Source organism: Triticum urartu, chromosome 2, assembly GCF_003073215.2.
Source record: "Triticum urartu cultivar G1812 chromosome 2, Tu2.1, whole genome shotgun sequence".
NCBI lineage: Eukaryota > Viridiplantae > Streptophyta > Magnoliopsida > Poales > Poaceae > Triticum > Triticum urartu.
Genome location: NC_053023.1, coordinates 178,158,694 through 178,180,328, shown reverse-complemented (window position 1 = coordinate 178,180,328; position 21,635 = coordinate 178,158,694). Strand labels below are relative to the sequence as shown.

The 21,635-nt window shown below is 43.5% G+C and overlaps 1 protein-coding gene across 2 annotated transcripts; it reads right to left on the bottom strand.

The window, feature by feature from the left end:
* Nucleotides 1-281: 281 nt before the first annotated feature.
* Nucleotides 282-20,848, bottom strand: LOC125536623 (phospholipid-transporting ATPase 2-like). 2 transcript variants are annotated; one of them, XM_048699869.1, is made up of 25 exons: nucleotides 20,466-20,848; nucleotides 19,752-19,945; nucleotides 19,400-19,613; nucleotides 18,659-18,775; nucleotides 12,646-12,738; nucleotides 12,387-12,561; nucleotides 11,406-11,572; nucleotides 10,237-10,341; nucleotides 9,252-9,349; nucleotides 9,020-9,162; nucleotides 8,600-8,696; nucleotides 8,404-8,513; nucleotides 8,140-8,304; nucleotides 7,798-7,952; nucleotides 7,543-7,623; nucleotides 7,312-7,432; nucleotides 6,215-6,321; nucleotides 5,637-5,768; nucleotides 5,061-5,214; nucleotides 1,932-2,049; nucleotides 1,612-1,785; nucleotides 1,422-1,473; nucleotides 1,136-1,263; nucleotides 897-1,047; nucleotides 282-815 (listed from the first exon to the last, which is right to left on the bottom strand). In XM_048699869.1, exons 2-25 carry the CDS (start codon nucleotides 19,871-19,873, stop codon nucleotides 477-479), a joined length of 3,318 nt encoding a protein of 1,105 aa, XP_048555826.1. In that variant the 5' UTR covers nucleotides 19,874-19,945; nucleotides 20,466-20,848; the 3' UTR covers nucleotides 282-476. The 2 variants fall into 2 exon arrangements, with proteins under 2 accessions (XP_048555826.1, XP_048555825.1); XM_048699868.1 differs by having other exon boundaries at nucleotides 19,752-19,948; nucleotides 20,466-20,847.
* Between the last annotated feature and the right edge of the window lie 787 nt (nucleotides 20,849-21,635).

The following is a 21,635-nucleotide window of genomic DNA, read 5'->3' as shown; positions in this document are numbered from 1 at the left end:
CCCTTCTATATTGTTTGCATCCACTCAAACAACTTTTTGAAAGGTAATGAATCATGCAACTTAGATAATTTTCTCTTCCAAACAAATTATTACTCCCTCATTTCAAAGTAAAAAAAATATATAAGGTGCATTAGTTTTTTGGAAAGTCAAACTTCTGAATCTTTAACCAAGTTTACCGAGGAGAAAATTAATTATTAATTTATTATATATAAGCCATATTAGTATCATTAGCCTCATCTTTGCAAGAAATCTTTTTTTTATCATTTTGAGTAAAATGCAGGTAGATTTAATCAGTTTCACATTTATATTCTGGGCAATATATAGCAAGTCCTTAACGGCACTATACAAGTATACAACACAACCTTTTTTTTCTACTAGCTATACAACACATCTAATTCAACTGACCTCTATTATTTGTCATTCCATTTTTCTTTGTCGAAGGTATATGTAACCTGTGCTACAATGACAACCAAAGGTTAACTGGTTTTAATATTTCTGGGATAAGCAGCAGGAACCCTTGATTGAGCTGGCTGAAAGATGTCAAATGATGACGATGCTAGTGATCTCCTGGATGCCATAGGAGAATCAGACAGTAGGGGCTCGTAAACTGAGTTCTTATTCTTTACTGGCGCTGTCAAAATGGAGTTGGTCGAATTGTCTTGCTCTGATCTGAGTTGAGACTCCAGATTTACCAGGGTGTACATTGGCCCACGAGATCGCTCGGCCTTCTGAAGAATGTTAATCGCACTCGGACTGTATGTGTATCTGAAATATTTCAGAGCTAATACAGGACCCATGCCAACTCCACTGATTAGCTGAAACATTGATATCGCATCGTCATGAGGATCGTGTGTGCAATAATAAACCAAGCAAAAGAACATTATAGTGATGCTTACCAGCATTGTTATCCAGTATGACGGCTGTCTACAAAGGCGGAACATGATGGTGTACATCCCAGCAGTTGGTATGGTGCTGATACAGAGATTTATGACGTAGAAAGCAGCGAAGTTTCCCCATATTGCCAGAAACTGCAGAAAAGTGAAAGAACTGGAAAATGGAAAGACAGATCAGAACAAGTACAGTGTACAATGTAGACGTTGTTATAAGCATTATGATTCAAGTTTTGATTTCTCACCTCATCTCCAGTGTCACGACAAAAGCCTGCAACCAAATACTTCCTGAGAGAGCAACCATTGACAACTCCTCCATCTCACTTTTTTCATTGGCATAAGCATGAATGGTGATTAAGAAAACAACAATTGCCTGAAATCAACCAAGAAAAGAAGCTCTCATCAGGCACGTCAACACCTGTGCATGGGCATTACAAATTCTAGTGAAATGCATGAAATTTATTTTCATATTTTTTGCAACTGGCATTTGCAGACTAGAAGCATAGGACGGGGGGACAAAGATGTACTCACATGATATAACGATCGACCAAACCAACCAGCAAAAGTACTTGGATTCAAAAGCCTAAAAAACATGTACATATTAGTGAAGGCAACACAAACTTGATTCTAAAAAATTACAGATAATTTATTGCATATACTAACAGGACAAATAGAACTTGTGGAAGCCGTCAACAACAAATGAAAGGAGGTATAAATTTACCTTCCAGCCTGGCAGTATAGTAAAATTTCTGGGTTTTGTGTCACTGTCTTTTCAGATAAATCCTTGTCCAGAACAGTAGTTAAAACAGGAATGCTTGTGTAGAAGACATTATAGGCCATTAAACTAACTGAATTGAATAAACTTGTTCCGGCAATACCTGAAACAAAAGAAAAACTGCATGCATATAATATGAGAATGCTGACAAGAGCAACTATTATCTGTATGCTTTTAACGAGAAATGGAATATGAGAAAGATATTACATATAAGAGCTCAAGGTAAAATAAGAAGGCGACCAAAATGATGTTTCGTCGTGACTTACAGTATCTGAATAAAGCAAATTAACAATGACTTGTAGAACGAATACTGTGAAAGGAAGGCAGTACGGTTGTATGAGTATCGTCCATGGACAAGAATGAGCCTTTTCAAGAACCTGAACTCTGCCAAGAAGGAAAAGCAGAAGTAGAAAGCCATCAGAAATTTCAGTGTACCAACCATTATGTGGTCAAATTATGAGACCATCAATCGAGAAATTTCATAAAACACGAAAATTATCTAGGGACAACATATTATCAAACTCTTGCCCACAACTTCGATTGTATTTTGAGCATTTCAGGGGAAGCTCTCATTGTCATGCACATCATCGTGTAGTAAGTTGTCCAATAGTTTCTGATTATTCTTTTAAACCCTTCAGATGTATTCTTTAGATACAGGGTTCATATACATACCTCATAGCATGTTATCTTTATTTAGTACTCCCTCCATCCCATAATATATGAGTGTTTTAACACAAAACACTCTTATATTATGGGACGGAGGGAGTAGTAGGGTTGCTTGTAATTTCTTGCCTTTAGAAAGGTATTGCCTACATACCCTCATAAGTATACTTGAGAGTTTCATTGATGCAACTCCTTAGGATACACCGGGCAGCAGAGATTGCATTTGCTATTTACGCCATATTAAAGTACCTATTCATACCTGTTTTTTTGTGACAGCTCAGACGTTCAACACAGCTTGGGATATAATTTTGGCTTTGCTAAATCTTCTGTTAGCTCCATTTACATGTGAAACATCTCAAGAAACTAAAACATGGCCCAGTGATATTTTAAGGAGAGAGCAAACACAACTCCAGGAATGAAACCATCTATTATCCCTCCTGAAGTATTGATTTTTGTCCACTTAACCCCCTTAGGTGGTTTGTAAGGACATTTAACCCAGGACTGTCCAGTACAAACTTGCCATGTACACTTGGGAGCAGGCAAATACCCCTGCTCTCGCTACAAAAAAAATAGGTCCCATCTGCCACGGAATAGCCTTCCTCTTCCTCCGACTGCTTAATCTATCAGTCAAATGCACCTCTAAGATTTGCCGCAGACGTCCATGACTAGATCGCATGGTGCGAGGCCATCAAACTGCTACTCTCTCCGTTCCGAAATAATTGAAGCTCTTTTTCAAGAAAACGCAAAGACTTGTGTTTCTTTTCATTGAAAAGGTAGGGAAAAAGTTACATGTCTCCTAGGAGACGGTTTACAGAGAGGAATACAAAGGTTTTAATGGACGTCACAGGTGGCTGGGAGTACCAGCCGAAGGCCTGAGGCCCCAGCCCCAGCCCAGAGGGCGGCTTCCGCTCTAATTTGACCTAACTCAAACTTCAGTAATTTTAACCAAGTCTATATAAAAATATATCAACATCTACAACAACAATAACAACAAAGCATTTAGTCCCAAACAAGGTGGGGTAGGCTAGAGGTGAAACCCATAAGATCTTGCGACCAACTCATGGTTCGCGCACATGGATAGCAAGCTTCCACGCACCCCTGTCCATAGCTAGTTCTTTGGTGATACTCCAATCCTTCATATCTCTCTTTACAGACTCCTCCCATGTCAAATTCGGTCTGCCCCTACCTCTCTTGACATTCTCCGCGCGCTTTAGCCGTCCGCTATTCACTGGAGCTTCTGGAGGCCTGCGCTGAATATGCCCAAACCATCTCAGACGATGTTGAACAAGCTTCTCTTCAATTGGTGCTACCCCAACTCTATCTCGTATATCATCATTCCGGACTCGATCCTTCCTCACGTGGCCACACATCCATCTCAACATACGCATTTCCGCCACACCTAACTGTTGAACATGTCGCCTTTTAGTCGGCCAACACTCAGCGCCATACAACATTGCGGGTCGAACCGCCGTCCTGTAGAACTTGCCTTTATTAGATTTGATATTGTAGATCTTTGTAGATTGTTTATAGACTTGATCAAATTTCTAAAAGCTTGACTTAGGATAATCCTAGAACTTCTATTATTTTGGAACGGAGGGAGTACGTTTAGCCAATAACAACAGCCTTTCCTCATCTCGCTGATGCTACAGCTCTTCTTCCGACCCCATTCTCGCTCATGTTTTCGTCGCCGCTGAGTACAAAGACGATCATGCACCCTCTCCACTGTGAAGCCACTCCAGCCAACTTCTTCCCAAATTGCTCGCATCACAATAGTCAGTACCTTGGCTGATGCTGGAGACCGCGTCGAGCCAAGCCTCCCGAGACGATGCGCCACCTCCTCTTGGAGTGCCCCTTCGCCAGGCAGACTTGACACGAAATCCTGTCCTGGCTACGGATGACCACTGCAGGGCCAAGCCATGAAGATTCATTGATGGACTGGTGGCTGCAGGCAAGGCAAAACACGCCAACACTGATGCGTAAGGGCCTAGCCTCCATTGCTCTGTTGACACCATGGATGATCTGGAAACAGCGCAACGAATGCATCTTTGAGGGCGCCCAGCCCCTGGTTCAGGTCCTGGTCTCGAAGATCAAAGAGGAAGCCAAGCAGTGGGCAAGAGCAGGCGCCCACGGCCTACGCGTCATTCTGCCGCCCACCTGGGACGTGCACTAACTTGTATCTAACCTCCATCTTTTCAATGCAATGAAATGCAAAAGCCCTTTGCATTTTCTCGAGAAAAAAAAACAATAGTCAGTACTACCAACTGGTTAACACCCATCGATTTGAAGCTCCACCACAGAAGCGAATGTTCCCATGTCCCACTTCCGCAACCAAACATCCAGCGGTCAAGGGAGAGACACCGGCAAGGAAGAACGGGAGTGGTATCACGGGAGAGAAGGAATGGAGGAGAGGGGGGGGGGCATTTCATTATTAATTTGCATGTGGGACTCATTTCATTACTTGCATGGACAAAAATTTAAAAAGTGGACATAATGGGCACAATCACAACACCAAGGTCCAATGGCATTTGGTCAGTGCATTTGTTGAATCAATTTATTATCCAGAATTGTTGAATCAATTTATTATCCAGAAGAATGAAGAAAAAATGACAAGACGTGGTAGATTGAACTTGTTTTTTGTATAGAAGCGAGATGAGGTGAAAATTCTACAAAGCAATAATGTAATCAATGTAAAAATAGTGACAACATGAAGGTCAAATATGAAGACGACTTACTGCCGATGCTATAGTCAGCAGCCCTTGCTGCTTGAAGACCTTCTCTACCACTAATCCCTACACCAATGTGAGCCTGCTGTATCATCCTGACATCATTCCCACCATCGCCAATTGCCAAAGTTCGATAGTCACATGACTTTAGAAGCTTGACAAGCTACCCAGAAATGAAAGATGATCAACACATGGAGAAAAAATCCGGGCGAATATGCAGAATATTGAATAGGAAAAATAGGGCCCAGGTAGATTACAGATGGTTATATTATGAGTGATCGTGCACATTGATCTGCTTCTTACAGAATAAATTACTGGCTGTGGGTGATATACTAGAACACATGAAATAATTGCTCAGTGGCTAGACAATAAGGAGGTAATTGCATAGCCTCCTCCTCAAAACAAAGACATGGAGATCCACCAGTTGATTCTCTCTCTCTTCTTTTCCATTTTTCATTTAGAAAGGACATGACACAATTGATGTATTGCAATTTCTTTTACTTATTAGGTCTATTAATCAAATAGCCAATAGTGATTATATACTTGGCTCACATGAACATGAAAATTCCAGCAGCAAAAAATTACCTGTGCTTTCTGTGAAGGTGTAACACGACAGCATATTGCTGTCTTTGAAAGAACTGCTAGTTCCGTAAAAGCTACCTTGTAGCGTGTTAGAATAATTTCAAGAGCCCATCCATCCACAACAAACGCTAACTCCTGCTCCAAGCAAAAAACTACATCAACAAATTAAACAAAAGATGAATACCCCCTCCGTGTCACATACATGTCATTAGTTAAACATATCAAGTGTTTGTCAACAAATTAAACACAAGATGAATACCCCCTCCGTGTCACATACATGTCATTAGTTAAACATATTGAGTGTTTGACCATCAAATAGAAAATTTTGCCAACATCTACAATACCAAATTGATAAGACTAGAACCACCATAAAATATACTTTCATACTGTAAAAATAATTTTATTTGAAGAAACACATTTAACAGAAATCAATGGGCAAAGTGTAGCCTTGGAGACCCTGCCAATGTCCAAAACGACATGAATTGTGACATGAAGGGAATATAATAAATTTCTTCAGGGTGTTATTTCACCGAAAGGCATTCAGGGTACTAATTATTTTTACCTACAACAAGTTAACTAACCTTAGGTTCAGAAGAAGTTATCCGCATAGTGAGTAGAACTCTTTCCAAGCTCCTGGCAACTTCATCTTCGGTTTTCCCATTGATATACAAGAGTTGACCCTTGGGCTCTAAGACAATGGAACAAAAGTCACGCAACAGTTTCGTCTTTTATTAGTTCCCTTCGACATGATTTTTTTTGTATTAAAGGACCCTCGTTCAAACTGAGTTATTGCACCTAAACTAGTGCAATCGCCCCACTGATGAGGAACAATAGAGAAGGAAAATAAAAATAAAATCAGAAGTGTAATCCATTTGACTACCTCTAGATACTTCTACTCCAATCTAGTACTTGCTTGTTTTCTTAGCTTTAGCTACTGTTCTCTAGAGTCTTCTAGCTATGGGTGGAATATTGTATCTTAAGTAATGTTTCCTATTGTGTTCTAGCTATAAGTAGAAGTTGAGATGTGAAGGCTTCCAAAGCCTATAAATAGAGGTCCTCACCGCTAGTTTGTAACCAGACTATGTACCCCACTACCTATAATAGAACTTGGTGTTCTTATCTAAGATCTTGGACTAGATCTTGTGCACTAGGAGTTCTGGATTGTGAACTCCTGCTGCCATATCGGTCTATATTTGCCTCGAGCGATATCTAGCGCAGCACGCTGAAGTAGTTCCTTCAACAATTGTGCTGTACACTTCGTAGCAGCAAGGTGGAATTGCTCTTCCACAACCTTGTGCTGCTTTACCCACCCACGCATGCACACACACCTTCGCCTACACACACACACACAGAGCAATTTCGTGGAATCAATAATCTACCTGAAATTTGTGCCATCAGACATTTTATATGATTTGAATCTTATTAATGTCATGTTTTACTTCTTGATCTAATATATGGGCTTAGTCACATAGAAGATTAGAATGTCACATGTCAAGTAATAGAGAGCTTCATCACACGAAATTTCAAACCAATAGGCAGAGATAGTTCATAGTTGTGCAGTGGGTTGGCAAGTTCCACCTAATACCACCAGTGCAACACCCAAATAAACAGTAAACTATTAAGTGATGAACCCAAAGAATCTTCTAGGTAGTGAAACTATTCAGTAAAGGACAGCTACCTGAAGAAATTAAATTGCACAAAAGAGCTATTTGAATAGCAGTGCTTTGTTTATCTCCAGTTAACATCCAAAAATTGATTCCTGATTGTCTCAGTATTTCAATAGTTTCTGGCACACCATCCTATAGTCAGAACAAGCCAGAAGACAGGGACACAGGGTAAGAAAATGCCAAAAACAAATGAACGATATTAGCATACTTCACAAGAGAGGAAATCAAAGCAAAGGCAACACCTGGAGCCGATCCTCTATCGCACTGATACCAAGTATATCTAGGGTGTGCTCTAATTTCTGGCAAACCTCAGCAACTTTCCACTGCGAAAAAGAAGCATTACTGTTTTTAGTTTCAGTATATACGTATGTAAATAAAGAAAATAACTACTACTCCCTCCGATCGGAAAAAAGTGTCTCAGCTTTGAACTAAGGTTGTAATAAAGTTGTACTAAACCAGCAACAATTAATATGGATCGGAGGGAGTATGATAATTACCTCCCGGTCAACTAACGCGCTGTTGGCCTCCTTAAATAACCGAGACCATTCTAGGTACTCCTCCAAACTTAGCTCACGCCATCCCAAGCAGAGTGTGTGTAATCCCAGCTGAGCATATTTGTCAACCGCGTCAACAAATGTCTTTATTTGCTGTCCTGAAAAATTAAGATCATTAAATCTAATGGTCAACGCATGTGGAAATGATTGAGTTGCTGACAAAGCTATGTAGTTTTCTATGTTATATGCTTCTAGAGAGGCAAAGAGTCAAGACAGAATGGATTAGCATCCATATGCAGAGTAAGAAACCAAGTCAATAAATAAAGAACAAAAAAGGGTGATTACCAGAATAAGCCAAAGGAAGAATAGCCTCATCTGCGCCTTTGGATAAGAGGAAAATCTTGCCACTTTGACTATCCGATATTACAACAGACATTCTTTTCCGATCAGAGGTGAATTCTAGAATGTCAAGTATCTCATATTGAATCACCCGTCTGTTGAAGTGAATTTCTGCTTAAAGCATTCCTTATTATTTATCCATAACAACCACAAGGACAAGAAACGAACAATTACAAGTCAGGAGATCATGGTGAAATGTACAGAAATTACCAGCATTATTTCCATTTTTGCTGACAAGCACCACATGCAAATTAGATGCTGCATTAACAAGAGCATCCTCATCCTGGGACTGAGCTTTATATGATATTGTTCCGCTAGGACTGAAGTTCAAAAAACAGGTAAAGGTAAGGTAAACGGAAGGAAGATGGATTGTGGAGTGTCACTATCGCACAGGCAAAGATATAACCTTTTTATAGGAATAACTGTATTGCAAAGTGCCATGACTGTCAAGAATTTAATGACATGGGGCAAATTATCGGCAACAGCATTCAGCAGTTCAACATCTACAGAGAAAAAATGACATCAGTACACAGTGGTTACATCAATACTGCTTTTAAGAGGATGGATGCAATTAACCAAATTCAGCAGAAAAGTAATTTATAAGACATGGTTAGCGATTTACTAGTTAATAACAAGACCTTTAGAGACTTAGTGACCAGAATAAACACACCCTACTATTCACAACCGCTTGAATTCAATGCTAAGCTCACTAATGAAATCATACTTCAACAGACAATCATTTTAACAAACATGATCAGGGCCCTAGTTTATGAGATTTTTACTGGCAGCATCAAGAAGAAAATCTTTATAAGAGATTACATATGACCTTTAAGCGCGTCTCCACTTTCATTCCCATACAAGGTGCCCGCAATACAGCACCTTCTGAAGATCATTTTGTTCTCAGTCAGAGTCCCAGTTTTATCTGTCAAAATATACTCAACTTGTCCCAAGTCTTCACTAATTGCTGTGCTGAAAGTTAATGTGAGATGATTAGATTTAGAAAACAAAAAAAAGGGAAAACATTTTACTTTCCAAGAAAAATGCAGATGTTAGCTTACTTTGCTGCGTGAGCAGGTGTATCTGTTTCCTGGTCATACATCTCCTCGTCCCAATCTATGAACTTTGCATACATACTTTTAACGAAGTCCAGTGAAACCTACATGACACATAGAAAGTTCCTTTAAAAACTTGCTGTCAAAACTTCCTTTAAATACTTAAAAGAAATATTAGCATTTACAACTATGTATTACTACTTTGAGGAAGCATTTAGCAGAAATTAAGTAGCCCCCAGCTTATGTTAAAACAAACAAGGACTTCATTGGTTTCTAAACTAAACTCAAATTTGACTCAAGAAAAAGTCCCTAGCAGAACCCCAAATATATGTATTTCAGTTGAGATTTCTTCTATTTTGCACTGAATAAACTTGCTTTGAGATCCTAATCTGGGTTGGGAATTCATGACTCATTAGCACCATGGGATTTCAAACACTAGTACAGCTAGCAAAAACGGATAGGGTCCTTGTTATCTTCATATGCTTGCTTCTTTGCTAGTACCCAGTGCAATGTACCATTACCTCCGTCCCAAATTACTTGTCTTAGATTTTTCTAGATACAGATGTATCTAACACTAAAACATGTCTAGATACATCTATCTAGACAAATCCAAGACAAGTAATTTGGGACGGAGGGAGTATATAGCATACTCTAAAAAAGTTCGGTATCAATGCTTTTGATTCAACAGAGGGAGACATCAACCTCGGTGGAGGTCCGTTTTACTCTACTAAAACAAAAATGTCATGTGCTGCCGTTGGTAAGGGTCTAAAGATAGGGAACTTCCGACTATTCCATTGCTTGATTCAAATTCAAATTATGGTTTACCCCACGCACTCAGCTGTGTTTCAAAGGTGGACTTGTTTATTTGACTAACTTGATGGTGCAAATATTAAACCACGAAATTATTAACATGAGACAGAAAATAGTTGCATAATCACATAACAGAAGAGAAGGAATTATGTCAGAATTAGATGGACTGGCAGAGTAATACCTTTATTGAAATGGGAATCATAATTGAACACAATAGCTCAAACCGCAAAGGGATAACCAAAATCTGATACCATGGTTCATCATCGTCATACTTGACATACCATTGCTAAGAAATGATGCAAAGCATTGTCAGATAATCATATAAAATAGTGTATAACTGTAACTGGCACATGATCGCCAAAAGGACAGGCTAATAGGTGCAGAGGAGCAGAAAAGGAAAACAGAAGGCTCATATTATTCATGAAGATATATGGAGCTTACACAATAATAAATGAAGCCATGTGTTTGATTCCTGCTAGGAGGTTTGGGTTAGAGATTCTTCATGCGGGTTTTAGCTCAAATCTAGAAGGTGGTGATGTGTGTGTGTGTGGGGGGGGGGGGGGGGGATTTTACAGAACTGGGTTAGCGATCATTTCTTAGATCTGCATTGCTGCACCATAACGATTTAGCTAAAGGTTTTCAGGAACAAAAAAAAATCGTCTTGAATTTGCAGATTCTATTGCTACTTAGTGACTAGTGTGCTAGTGCTGCTTAAGATCAAGACTGTTGTTATGTTAATTTCTAAAAAGGACGAAAAGAAGAGGAATACTAATGAAAATGATTATTTGGCTAAGGGCAATGGTGATTAGGAATCACTCCAATCCAGAACACAAAGCACATTAACTCAATGATTAAAGGCATATAAACCATTACAGAAACCCACGAAAATAGAAAGCCCAATTGCTTCAACAATAACCGTAGTGCCAGGCTTACAGAACTAGAATGCAGATACATGTCAAGGCCAATCTAAAAATCTTTTCTTTTCTATGATACAGCCTGGAATGTTTTGGTTGGTTATGAACCATGCAGAGAAAAGTGTACTCAGGTTGGCATCCCCTGTGAAAGTGCACTAAAACATAGAAATAGCCCCAGTTAAGGAATATGGAATGTGCATGTTCTTCAATAGTTACAAAAGAAAATCTGAAAAGTTGCTTATAATCTTCAGGTCCTAAAACGTAGAGCACGTGGAAAGAGGTGTTTCTTAGACTTGCACACAGACATGACTTTTGCTACATGTTTGTGAGAAGATACTTGCATTATGCAAGATAATTCATCATAGGTTCCTAGGAAATAGTAATATATATATATTAACAGTAGAAATATGGAAGCTGGGATTGACATCAAATTTACCTTACGAGCTTCAGTGTCCTTCCAAACATTGCCTGCAGATCCAAGAACAACAACAACTGCAAGTTGAAATAAGAATATCGCACCAGTAAGCTTATCAATCATTGCATCCATGGCAGTAAGCTTGGGCTCTGGGACTCCCCTACTCATCCCCAACTTAGTCTCATTGCCTGCAAAGTTGAGATAAATAAATGGTCGGACTTATAATCTCAAGAGAAATAAAATATCAAGATAAGATAAACATTCTCAAATATTGTCATATGGATCAGTCAGGATTAGAATAGAAAACTGTGCACCTGGTTCCACGTTCATACCTATGTAATTAGTGTTAAACTCTATCTTACTTATCCTATATATCTAAGTAAATGATTCCTGAATATCTATGTAAATGATCCCATCTAAATGCACATGCAAGCCATCCACATCATCAAGAGCATGCAACCCTTCCACTTTTCACTTCCCACCACATGCAAGCCATCCACATCATCAAGCGCATGCAACCCTTTCACTTTTCAATTTCCACTTTCCACCATATGCAAGCCCTCAACATCATCAAGCACATGCAAGCCCTCCACATCATCATTTTTTATTTTTTATTTTTTCAGCAACAAATAACTGAACTTGAATGTCACAAGGCAATATAACATGCATCCACAATCTGTTTACCTCTAGGTTTGTTACCGTTCATATGGTGAGAACATGGTGCGGTATTATTTTCATGTATGCTAATTATTATTATTATGATAATCTCATTGCTATAAGTTTCTGCAGCAACGCACAGGGTGTTATCTAGTAGACACAGTTTTTCCTTCAAACATACATTGTCAACATGTTTGCCCTCCAGAGAGAACTGGGTATGAACTATGAAGTGAACTGATGGTAACACTGACGCAAGAGTGTAAAAAAACATACTACATGTTTCAACTACAATCTCGTTTGGTGTAGTGGTAGACAAGGTCATGACAAAATTAATTCAAAACTTACCTGTATAAACTGCCACTCCACAAGCCCATTCTGTATTTCTCAAGTAGCACGATTGTAGTAATGTGTTATTAATAGTCAATGGACAAATATCGTTATCAATAAATGGAGGAAACAGCCTGATGTTTGCATCGAATCTTCTTATGTCTTTGTCTGGGATTGGGCACTCAATGACACCCTGTGTTCAATTAATGCATGCAGGTAGTGAGGAATAATAAATAAAAGCAGGATCATAGGCATGCAGAAACAAAAATGCCAAAACCTTTATTTTGTGCAACTGTTCAGAGTCCAGTCCTACACATGTTGTTGGGATTACTCTTGTTTTCAAGTCAATTTCCCCGTCAAGGGCAGCTGTCTACAAAATAACAAAACTCAAGAGTGTTAGGTTTACAATAGACATTCATCTACTGTGTTTTATTTTGTACACAACAAGACTTAAAATATAGCTAGGTACTGGAGAAGGAATAAAATCATCAGGATATCACAAATGAAGTTTAAAATGTGACTACCACAAAATATACAGGAAGGGCTAATATTGTTCATCAAATTAACCTCAGTTATATCAAGAATAACGTTGGGTCAGTCAGACTGCATATCATAGAAAGAAAAATCCAAGCTGCCATTTAAACTCAAACAAAAAATAACACTGCAGAATTATTCTAACAATGTATCGGCTGAACATGAACAGAAGAATCTTAAAAGACTTGAACACAGATCACAACTAAAGCTGTGCTTCACATTGAGGGGAATTATGAGGATTATGATAATCCAGCTTTTCCGACCAGCTTTTGTCCATTTTACCGAAAAAGGCTTTCGCCCCGCTTTATATATAAAGCAATGATCGACAACAACCCGGTACAAACGCACGCCACCACAACACACACACACACAAGGCAGGATACATAGGAGCTGAGTGCAGCAACACGACCCCTAGCACTATAAGAGCAACCGGGGACTCCAACAGTGACCACGCCACCGCGAAGAAATGAAGCCACATACGACGAACCGTGAGCTCCAAGACGATGTCTTCAGGAAGGTTACAACACCGGAGCGCCGCCATCGCCCGATCCGAGGATCAGAGTTTCCCCTGGAGCCACACGACGGACAATGAGAACCGCGACGACGCCTTCAAGAAGGGAACGAGCAACGCCGCCGCCTGTCCGTCCGAAGATAAAGCAGGTTTTCACCCCGGCCAACACTCACAGCCACCGAACGCCACACCCCGGCTACCACGCCGTCCACACGGCCATGGCCGCCGGGCAGCACCGAGCGACGGGCTGTGCCCATGAGCACCATGCTACCACCACCAGGGCCGCTGCCCCGGCATCCAAGACCTCGACACTGCCTCACTCGATACCCGCCGCTACCCCAACCGAAAAGACGAGCGGACCCCGTGGCAAACTAGCTTCCATCGACTTGTCCAGCCGCATCGAGCGCGAGACGAACACGGTCCTGCTGCCGGGCGCGAGACGGGCGCGGTCCTGCTACCGGGCGCGAGACGGGCGCGGTCCTGCTACCGGGCGCGAGACGGGCACGGTCCTGCTGCCCTAGCGCAAGACTAACGATGGGCCACCGCTGGGATAGGGCCATCACTTCAACGGAAATAGCACCCGGACAACGAGGAGACAGATCGAAGGCCGACACAAGCGGCCTACGGACGAGCCGATGCCGGGACAAGCCAGCCGCGGTTGTAGCCGACTTGCCAAGCCGCCATGGAGCCATCCATGGCCGGAGCAGCAGCCACCCCGGGCCACTGCCTAACCCGCGCCGACCGGCGAGCTCCAAGCGTCGGAGCCGTCGGGCACGCACCCGCGCCACCATGGCCGCCGCCTGCACCAAGGCCGCGGCACAGGCCCGCGCAGCCTCCGCACCACTACCAGCCAACCCCGCCGCCGCGCCACCACACGAGCGCGCCGCCGGAACTCGGGCTAGTCACCACGCCGCCAAGCCCGCGGCCGAAAGCCACCGACTTGACCCAGAAGGGGCCGAACAGGGTCCATCATGGCGAGCCACAAGGTCAAGGAGGGATGGCGCCGACGCACAGCCGCGACCAACCCCCACAAGACACGCCCACCGGCAGGTGGGACCACCACCGCCAACACCAGCCGCGTCGCCCGCCGCAGATCGAGATCCAGATCGGGGGAGCCCAACCAACACCCCGCCACCAACGACGCACCCACACTCCTAGCTTAACAGCCGTCGAAGCCCGACGTCCCCACCGCCGAGAGCCCCGCCGAGCTCCGCGCCCCCACGAGCGGCTGACCCGCGCCGCCGCAGCCTCGAACAGGGGAGGGAAGGAAAGGCCCCGCCGCCGCACGCGTCGCACGGGCTTCGCCCGGCGGACGCCCTCCGGCGACGGCGAGGGCGAGGAGAGGCTGGAGGGGAGTTCGCCGGCGGCAGATCGAGGGCCCCCGTGACGCGCGCGCGGGGCGCGTCGCGGGAGCGGTGTTCTACCTGGTCCGCTCCGTGGTATGCTAGCTCGGGCTCTTTGTCCATTTTTCCATGTGGTTCCTTTCGTGTCTATTTTGCCACAGCAGATTGTGAAATAAGCTCGGCACATCACAATTCAGCAACTGTGAACTGAGACAAGTGTGTTCTACCAATACACTGTAAAATTTGAATTGAACTATAAACTATTTATCTCGAGTTACATGAAGACTATTTCACGAAACAGAAATAAAAGCTACGCAAACATCCAGTTCTATGATTTAGGAGTCTAGGACTCCTTTCCTTTTTCTAGATAGACTCTCTAGAGCAATCTGTTGTATATCTTTTGCACTGTTTCTTTGTAGGCACTGGCTGTGTATATTCTTGCTGCCTGTTTGTAGATACTCTTGTAAACATGCTCCTTTATTAAAGGGCAGCCCCAGTGCATGTAGCTCCCGCTTGCGCAGGGTCTGGGGAAGGGTCCGACCACTTTGGGTCTATTGTACGCAGCCTTTCCCTACATTTCTGTAAGAGGCTGTTTCCAGGACTTGAACCCGTGACCTCATGGTCACAAGGCAGCAGCTTTACCACTGCGCCAAGGCTCCCCTTCAAACATGCTCCTTTATTGTGAAAAAATATATATATACTGCGGAGGCCTTCCCTAAATTTTCCCGTCAAAAGTGGATGAGCACCTACATAACCCAAAATGGATGCATTTCTTATCCTGGTAAAAACCAGATAAAAATGCTGATCTAACATGAGGGCAATTGGAAAAAAAAAACTTATCAAACACATTATGAGAGTGGAATTCACAAGCATCAGTCATCATTTGTACAACAACAACAACAAAGCCTTTAGTCCCAAACAAGTTGGGGTAGGCTAGAGGTGAAACCCATAAGATCTCGCAACCAACTCATGGCTCTGGCACATGGATAGCAAGCTTCCACGCACCCCTGTCCATAGCTAGCTCTTTGGTGATACTCCAATCCTTCAGGTCTCTCTTAACGGACTCCTCCCATGTCAAATTCGGTCTACCCCGCCCTCTCTTGACATTCTCCGCACGCTTTAGCCGTCCACTATGCACCGGAGCTTCTGGAGGCCTGCGCTGAATATGCCCAAACCATCTCAGACGATGTTGGACAAGCTTCTCTTCAATTGGTGCTACCCCAACTCTATCTCGTATATCATCATTCCGGACTCGATCCTTCCTCGTGTGGCCACACATCCATCTCAACATACGCATCTCCGCCACACCTAACTGTTGAACATGTCGCCTTTTAGTCGGCCAACACTCAACGCCATACAACATTGCGGGTCGAACCGCCGTCCTGTAGAACTTGCCTTTTAGCTTTTGTGGCACTCTCTTGTCACAGAGAATGCCAGAAGCTTGGCGCCACTTCATCCATCCGGCTTTGATTCGATGGTTCACATCTTCATCAATACCCCCATCCTCCTGCAGCATTGACCCCAAATACCGAAAGGTGTCCTTCTAAGGTACCACCTGGCCATCAAGGCTAACCTCCTCCTCACACCTAGTAGTACTAAAACCACACATCATGTACTCGGTTTTAGTTCTACTAAGCCTAAACCCTTTCGATTCCAAGGTTTGTCTCCATAACTCTAACTTTCTATTTACCCCCGTCCGACTATCGTCAACTAGCACCACATCATCCGCAAAGAGCATACACCATGGGATATCTCCTTGTATATCCCTTGTGACCTCATCCATCACCAATGCAAAAAGATAAGGGCTCAAAGCTGACCCCTGATGCAGTCCTATCTTAATCGGGAAGTCATCAGTATCGACATCACTTGTTCGAACACTTGTCACAACATTATCGTACATGTCCTTGATGAGGGTAATGTACTTTGCTGGGACTTTGTGTTTCTCCAAGGCCCACCACATGACATTCCGTGGTATCTTATCATAGGCCTTCTCCAAGTTAATGAACACCATATGCAAATCCTTCTTTTGCTCCCTATATCTCTCCATAAGTTGTCGTACCAAGAAAATGGCTTCCATGGTCGACCTCCCAGGCATGAAACCAAACTGATTTTTGGTCACACTTGTCATTCTTCTTAAGCGGTGCTCAATGACTCTCCCATAGCTCCATTGTATGGCTCATCAGCTTAATTCCACGGTAATTAGTACAACTCTGAACATCCCCCTTGTTCTTGAAGATTGGTACTAATATACTCCGTCTCCATTCTTCTGGCATCTTGTTTGCCCGAAAAATGAGGTTGAAAAGCTTGGTTAGCCATACTATCGCTATGTCCCCGAGACCTTTCCACACCTCAATGGGGATACAATCAGGGCCCATCGCCTTGCCTCCTTTCATCCTTTTTAAAGCCTCCTTGACCTCAGACTCCTGGATTCGCCGCACAAAACGCATGCTGGTCTCATCAAAGGAGTCGTCCAGTTCAATGGTAGAACTCTCATTCTCCCCATTGAACAGCTTGTCGAAGTACTCCCGCCATCTATGCTTAATCTCCTCGTCCTTCACCAAGAGTTGGCCTGCTCCGTCCTTGATGCATTTGACTTGGCCAATATACCTTGTCTTCCTCTCTCGGATCTTGGCCATCTTATAGATGTCCCTTTCACCTTCCTTCGTGCCTAACCGTTGGTAGAGGTCCTCATATGCCCGACCCCTTGCTTCACCAACAGCTCGCTTTGCGGCCTTCTTCGCCATCTTGTACTTCTCTATGTTGTCTGCACTCCTATCCAGGTATAGGCGTTTGAAGCAATCTTTCTTCTCTTTAATCGCCTTCTGGACATCATCATTCCACCACCAGGTATCCTTATCTTCGCTTCTCCTTCCCCTGGACACTCCAAGCTCCTCCGAGGCCACCTTACGAATGCAAGTCGCCATCTTCGTCCACACATTGTTCGCATCTCCTCCTTCCTCCCAAGGGCCCTCCTTAATGACCCTCTCCTTGAACGCTAGAGCTACCTCCCCCTTGAGCTTCCACCACTTCGTTCTAGCGACTTTGGCACGCTTATCCCGCTGGACACGAATCCGAAAGCGGAAGTCAGCAACCACCAGCTTATGCTGGGGTACAACACTCTCCAGGTATCACCTTACAGTCTAGGCACGCACGCCTATCTTCTCTTCTCGAGAGGATGAAATCAATCTGGCTAGAGTGTTGGCCACTACTAAAAGTCACCAGATGTGATTCTCTCTTTCTAAAGAGGGTGTTAGCTACAATCATGTTGTAGGCTAGAGCAAAGCTTAAGACATCTTCTCCTTCTTGATTCCCGATGCCATAGCCAAAGCCCCCGTGCGCCCCTTCAAAACCTGTGTTAGATGTACCCACGTGGCCATTGAGGTCTCCTCCTATGAAGAGCTTCTCACCAGTCGATACACTCCTAACCATGTCTTCCAGGCCTTCCCAGAACTCCCTCTTGGTGTTCTCATTGTGGCCTACTTGCGGGGCATACGCGCTGATAACATTGAGAACCAAGTCCTCAACTACCAGCTTGACCAGGATAATCCGGTCCCCACGTCTCTTGACGTCTACCACTCCATACTTGAGGCTCTTGTTGATCAAGATGCCTACGTCATCATTTGTACATAAAAAAAACACTGAACAACTTGACATGCTTCACCTCAGCTGAGAGAATACCCACTATTCTCGTACAGACTAAGTTAGACATGGACAGCACTTCACATTGGAATATCGAGTTGGACATATAGCATGCATATCAGTTTGCATACACAACAGAATTCCCTTTTTTAAGCAAAATGCGTTTAGGTTACTCAAGTCCAAAAGTTAATGCAGTTGAAGGTTAATCATAAAACAAAGGTGGGAGGTGGAATTTAAGCAGTGTTGGCTTCAGCGTGTTTTACCTCAACATGACAAACGCCCTGTGGTTCAGAAGTTCCTGTTAAAACAAGGTCACATGGAACTTCTTCATTCTCTCGAATCCATACTATGTTACCAACACGGATATCTTGTGCTTGAATCTACATAAAAGAATTGGAGAACACCATATCACAGGTGTAAGTTTCAAAATAGTACCCAGTCCATACACTTGGAAATGACAACGAAAAGTAAACATAAAGTAGTGGTTATTGACAAATAGGTATGCATCTTGATCTACATCTATAGTGTTAAACAGTGTGAACCAAAACAAGTATTGAGTTTGCAAGAAAATCAGACATCTCAAACAAATTATTTTCAAATTTGGATACACACACACCATTTCTACATTATTTGCATAATACAATTAAAGGCTTCACGATATATGTCACCCACAACTGCACTGGCTAGGGCCAGCGGCAGCAGCCACTCTGTAACCAAGTTGAGATTGCATTAGTTAGCATCTTATCTCTTTAGTTGCCATCTTATCTATTAGCTAGGTAAGTTATTATTAGACTGGTCTTACTAAATCTTTCAGGCGAGCCATCTTTATAATAAGGCCTACTGCAATACTTGGCATTAAGAAAAGCTAATAATAAACAGGTTCATCCATAGCTCTAGTCTCATGTTCTACCCCTAAGGAAGCATTCCCTGGCTATCCAAGTGGTATTTGTAATAATTTTATATGCTTACAATGTAACCAAAAAAAGCCTCCAAGAAAAACATACATGTTTGCGTGCACCATTCTTTACAATCCACACTTTCTTCTCATTTGCTTGCTTGTCTGAAATGTACCTATTGTAGTCATCCCAGGCCTCTTTGGTTGCCGAAACGGCGAAAATTACTATAAGTGGGCCCCATGTGCTTGCAGGATTTACAGGAGTAATAAGTGACCACAGTTGGAGACATGCTATCAATAGGAAATATTGATTCATGAAACGCCTGAAACACCAAATCAAGCATTAGTTCTACAAAGTACAGACAACACAACTTCAGTCAGGGCTTCTCCACCAAGAAAGCCAGAAATGTACTCACACTTCTGAAGTCATTACAGAATGAATGCTAATAGAAAATACGAACCTGAATTGCTCCCATAGATTCTTGGGCAGGAAGTTCCATAAGGTATACTTTGTGTTAGAAATCTGATTATCACAGTAGTCATTCTGGTACGATTCGTCATTTATGTAGACAAAGCGCTTCATTGCTAGAAACAACCATGCACTCTATTGTACTTTGTCCCCTTTGATTATCCTCGTGAAATCAGCTGAGCACTCCTGCTACAAAATTAAAGAGCACCAGCTTAAGAATGACAGCAAGATGGAAGCTCCAAGTGAATCAGCATTGATCTTTACAAACTGCCAGCAGTTGATTAGTCAACATCCGAGCAAGGGGAAAAGGAATTTTTCGAAGATGATCAGAATTCAGCATAGTTCATTCAAGCTCCAATGGGATCTGTACCTATGACTATGGTGGTTTGCTCAGGCAGCATCCAACTGAACTGAGCTGACATTCATTTAGTCTATGCATTCGATCTGCAAAGCTAAGTAAGCGAGTTACGAATGAAATCATCTACAGCTATGCAAAACTCATCCGTCCATCTGGTCATTTCCCAACCACCACCGAATGCTAAGCAAGAGCTACCCTATCGAAATTCTGAACATCGCTGTCCACGTCGGTTTCGTTTCCGATCGCCCGCGCCGGATCTAGTCGTGAGCGCGAGGGCGTAAGGATAGCGCGGGATCGCACGGATCGGCGGAGGTTTAGGGGAGAGAGGGTGAGGTGATGAATATATACCGGATGAGCCCAGATCTCCGACGGAGGGCGGCTGCAGCTGCGGAGGCCGGCGGCGAAGGCGGTGGTGGACGGAGTTGCGGAGTGGTGGAGCAAAGTGGGGAGTCGTGCTCGGGCTAGACGGGGTGGAGCCGTGGAAGCGGGACGCGGCTCGTCTGACGGACCCGGCCCGGTCGGACAAAACGGGTTCCGACTTCCGACCCAACAAAAGCCGGGAGCAGACGCCCAGGCGCCGCCCCACCGCCCTGCCCCCGCTGCGTTGCTCCCCCTCCCGGCTCCTCCCAACCAGGCCCCTACCGCACGGCAGTGCTCCCCGGCGGCGGCCACCGCCTCTGCTGCGCCGCCGGCCAGCCGGCCCGCCGCCCTACCCTCCTCGGCTGCTCTCCCGCCTGCTTGTTGCTCGCCGACTCGCACAGGCAGTAGCTGTTGTTTCTTCTTTTTTTTTTTTGAACCGGCGAATCCCCTTTCCATTACTTGAACATAATGAAAATACAACCAAGTTCAGCAAATAGGACGGGAAAAAAGAAAGCGGGTTCAAGCATCGCCGGAAACCCACCATAAGCACTCGCCATCAAGATTATTCACCATGGGGCAAAAACCCGACGATACTATAAATCCAGAACCCCAACATCTAACTCACAATTTATCAAAAGACCACTGCTCACATCAGAGCAACATGCTCCACAGCAACCTCACGAAGTAGGTATCTTGACCAAAAGCAATAAAGCAAAAAGACGCAGCAGATCTTCTTCCTTCTTCTCAATCTTTTTTCTCAGCGCACTCCTCCATCCTGGTGCGCCGTTGCGCAGATCCTCATCATGCGAGACGTGTTGTCCTTCAGCAGAGCTCCTCCAGCCCTCAGACTCGCCGCATCCTCCTGCTTCATCAGTCCTGCCCAGTAACAAAGAAGTGCACACGCAGAAAAAATGCATTCAAACGGGGTTTTGAGAGGGGTGTGCTCAAAAGTAGCTCGACTGCGGCAGGTCCAAATAGCCCAACATAGAGCTGCAATGCCCACCGTATAAAAGACATCGCCACCCGGGAAAAAAGTATAACACCAAAAAAATGCTTGCCACAAGTTGTTAGGGCATAAATCTGTGCCAAACATGCATCCAACTACTCTCCAGGTAACCCTGGCAACGGGGCAAGTGAAAAAAGATGCTGGGAGGTTTC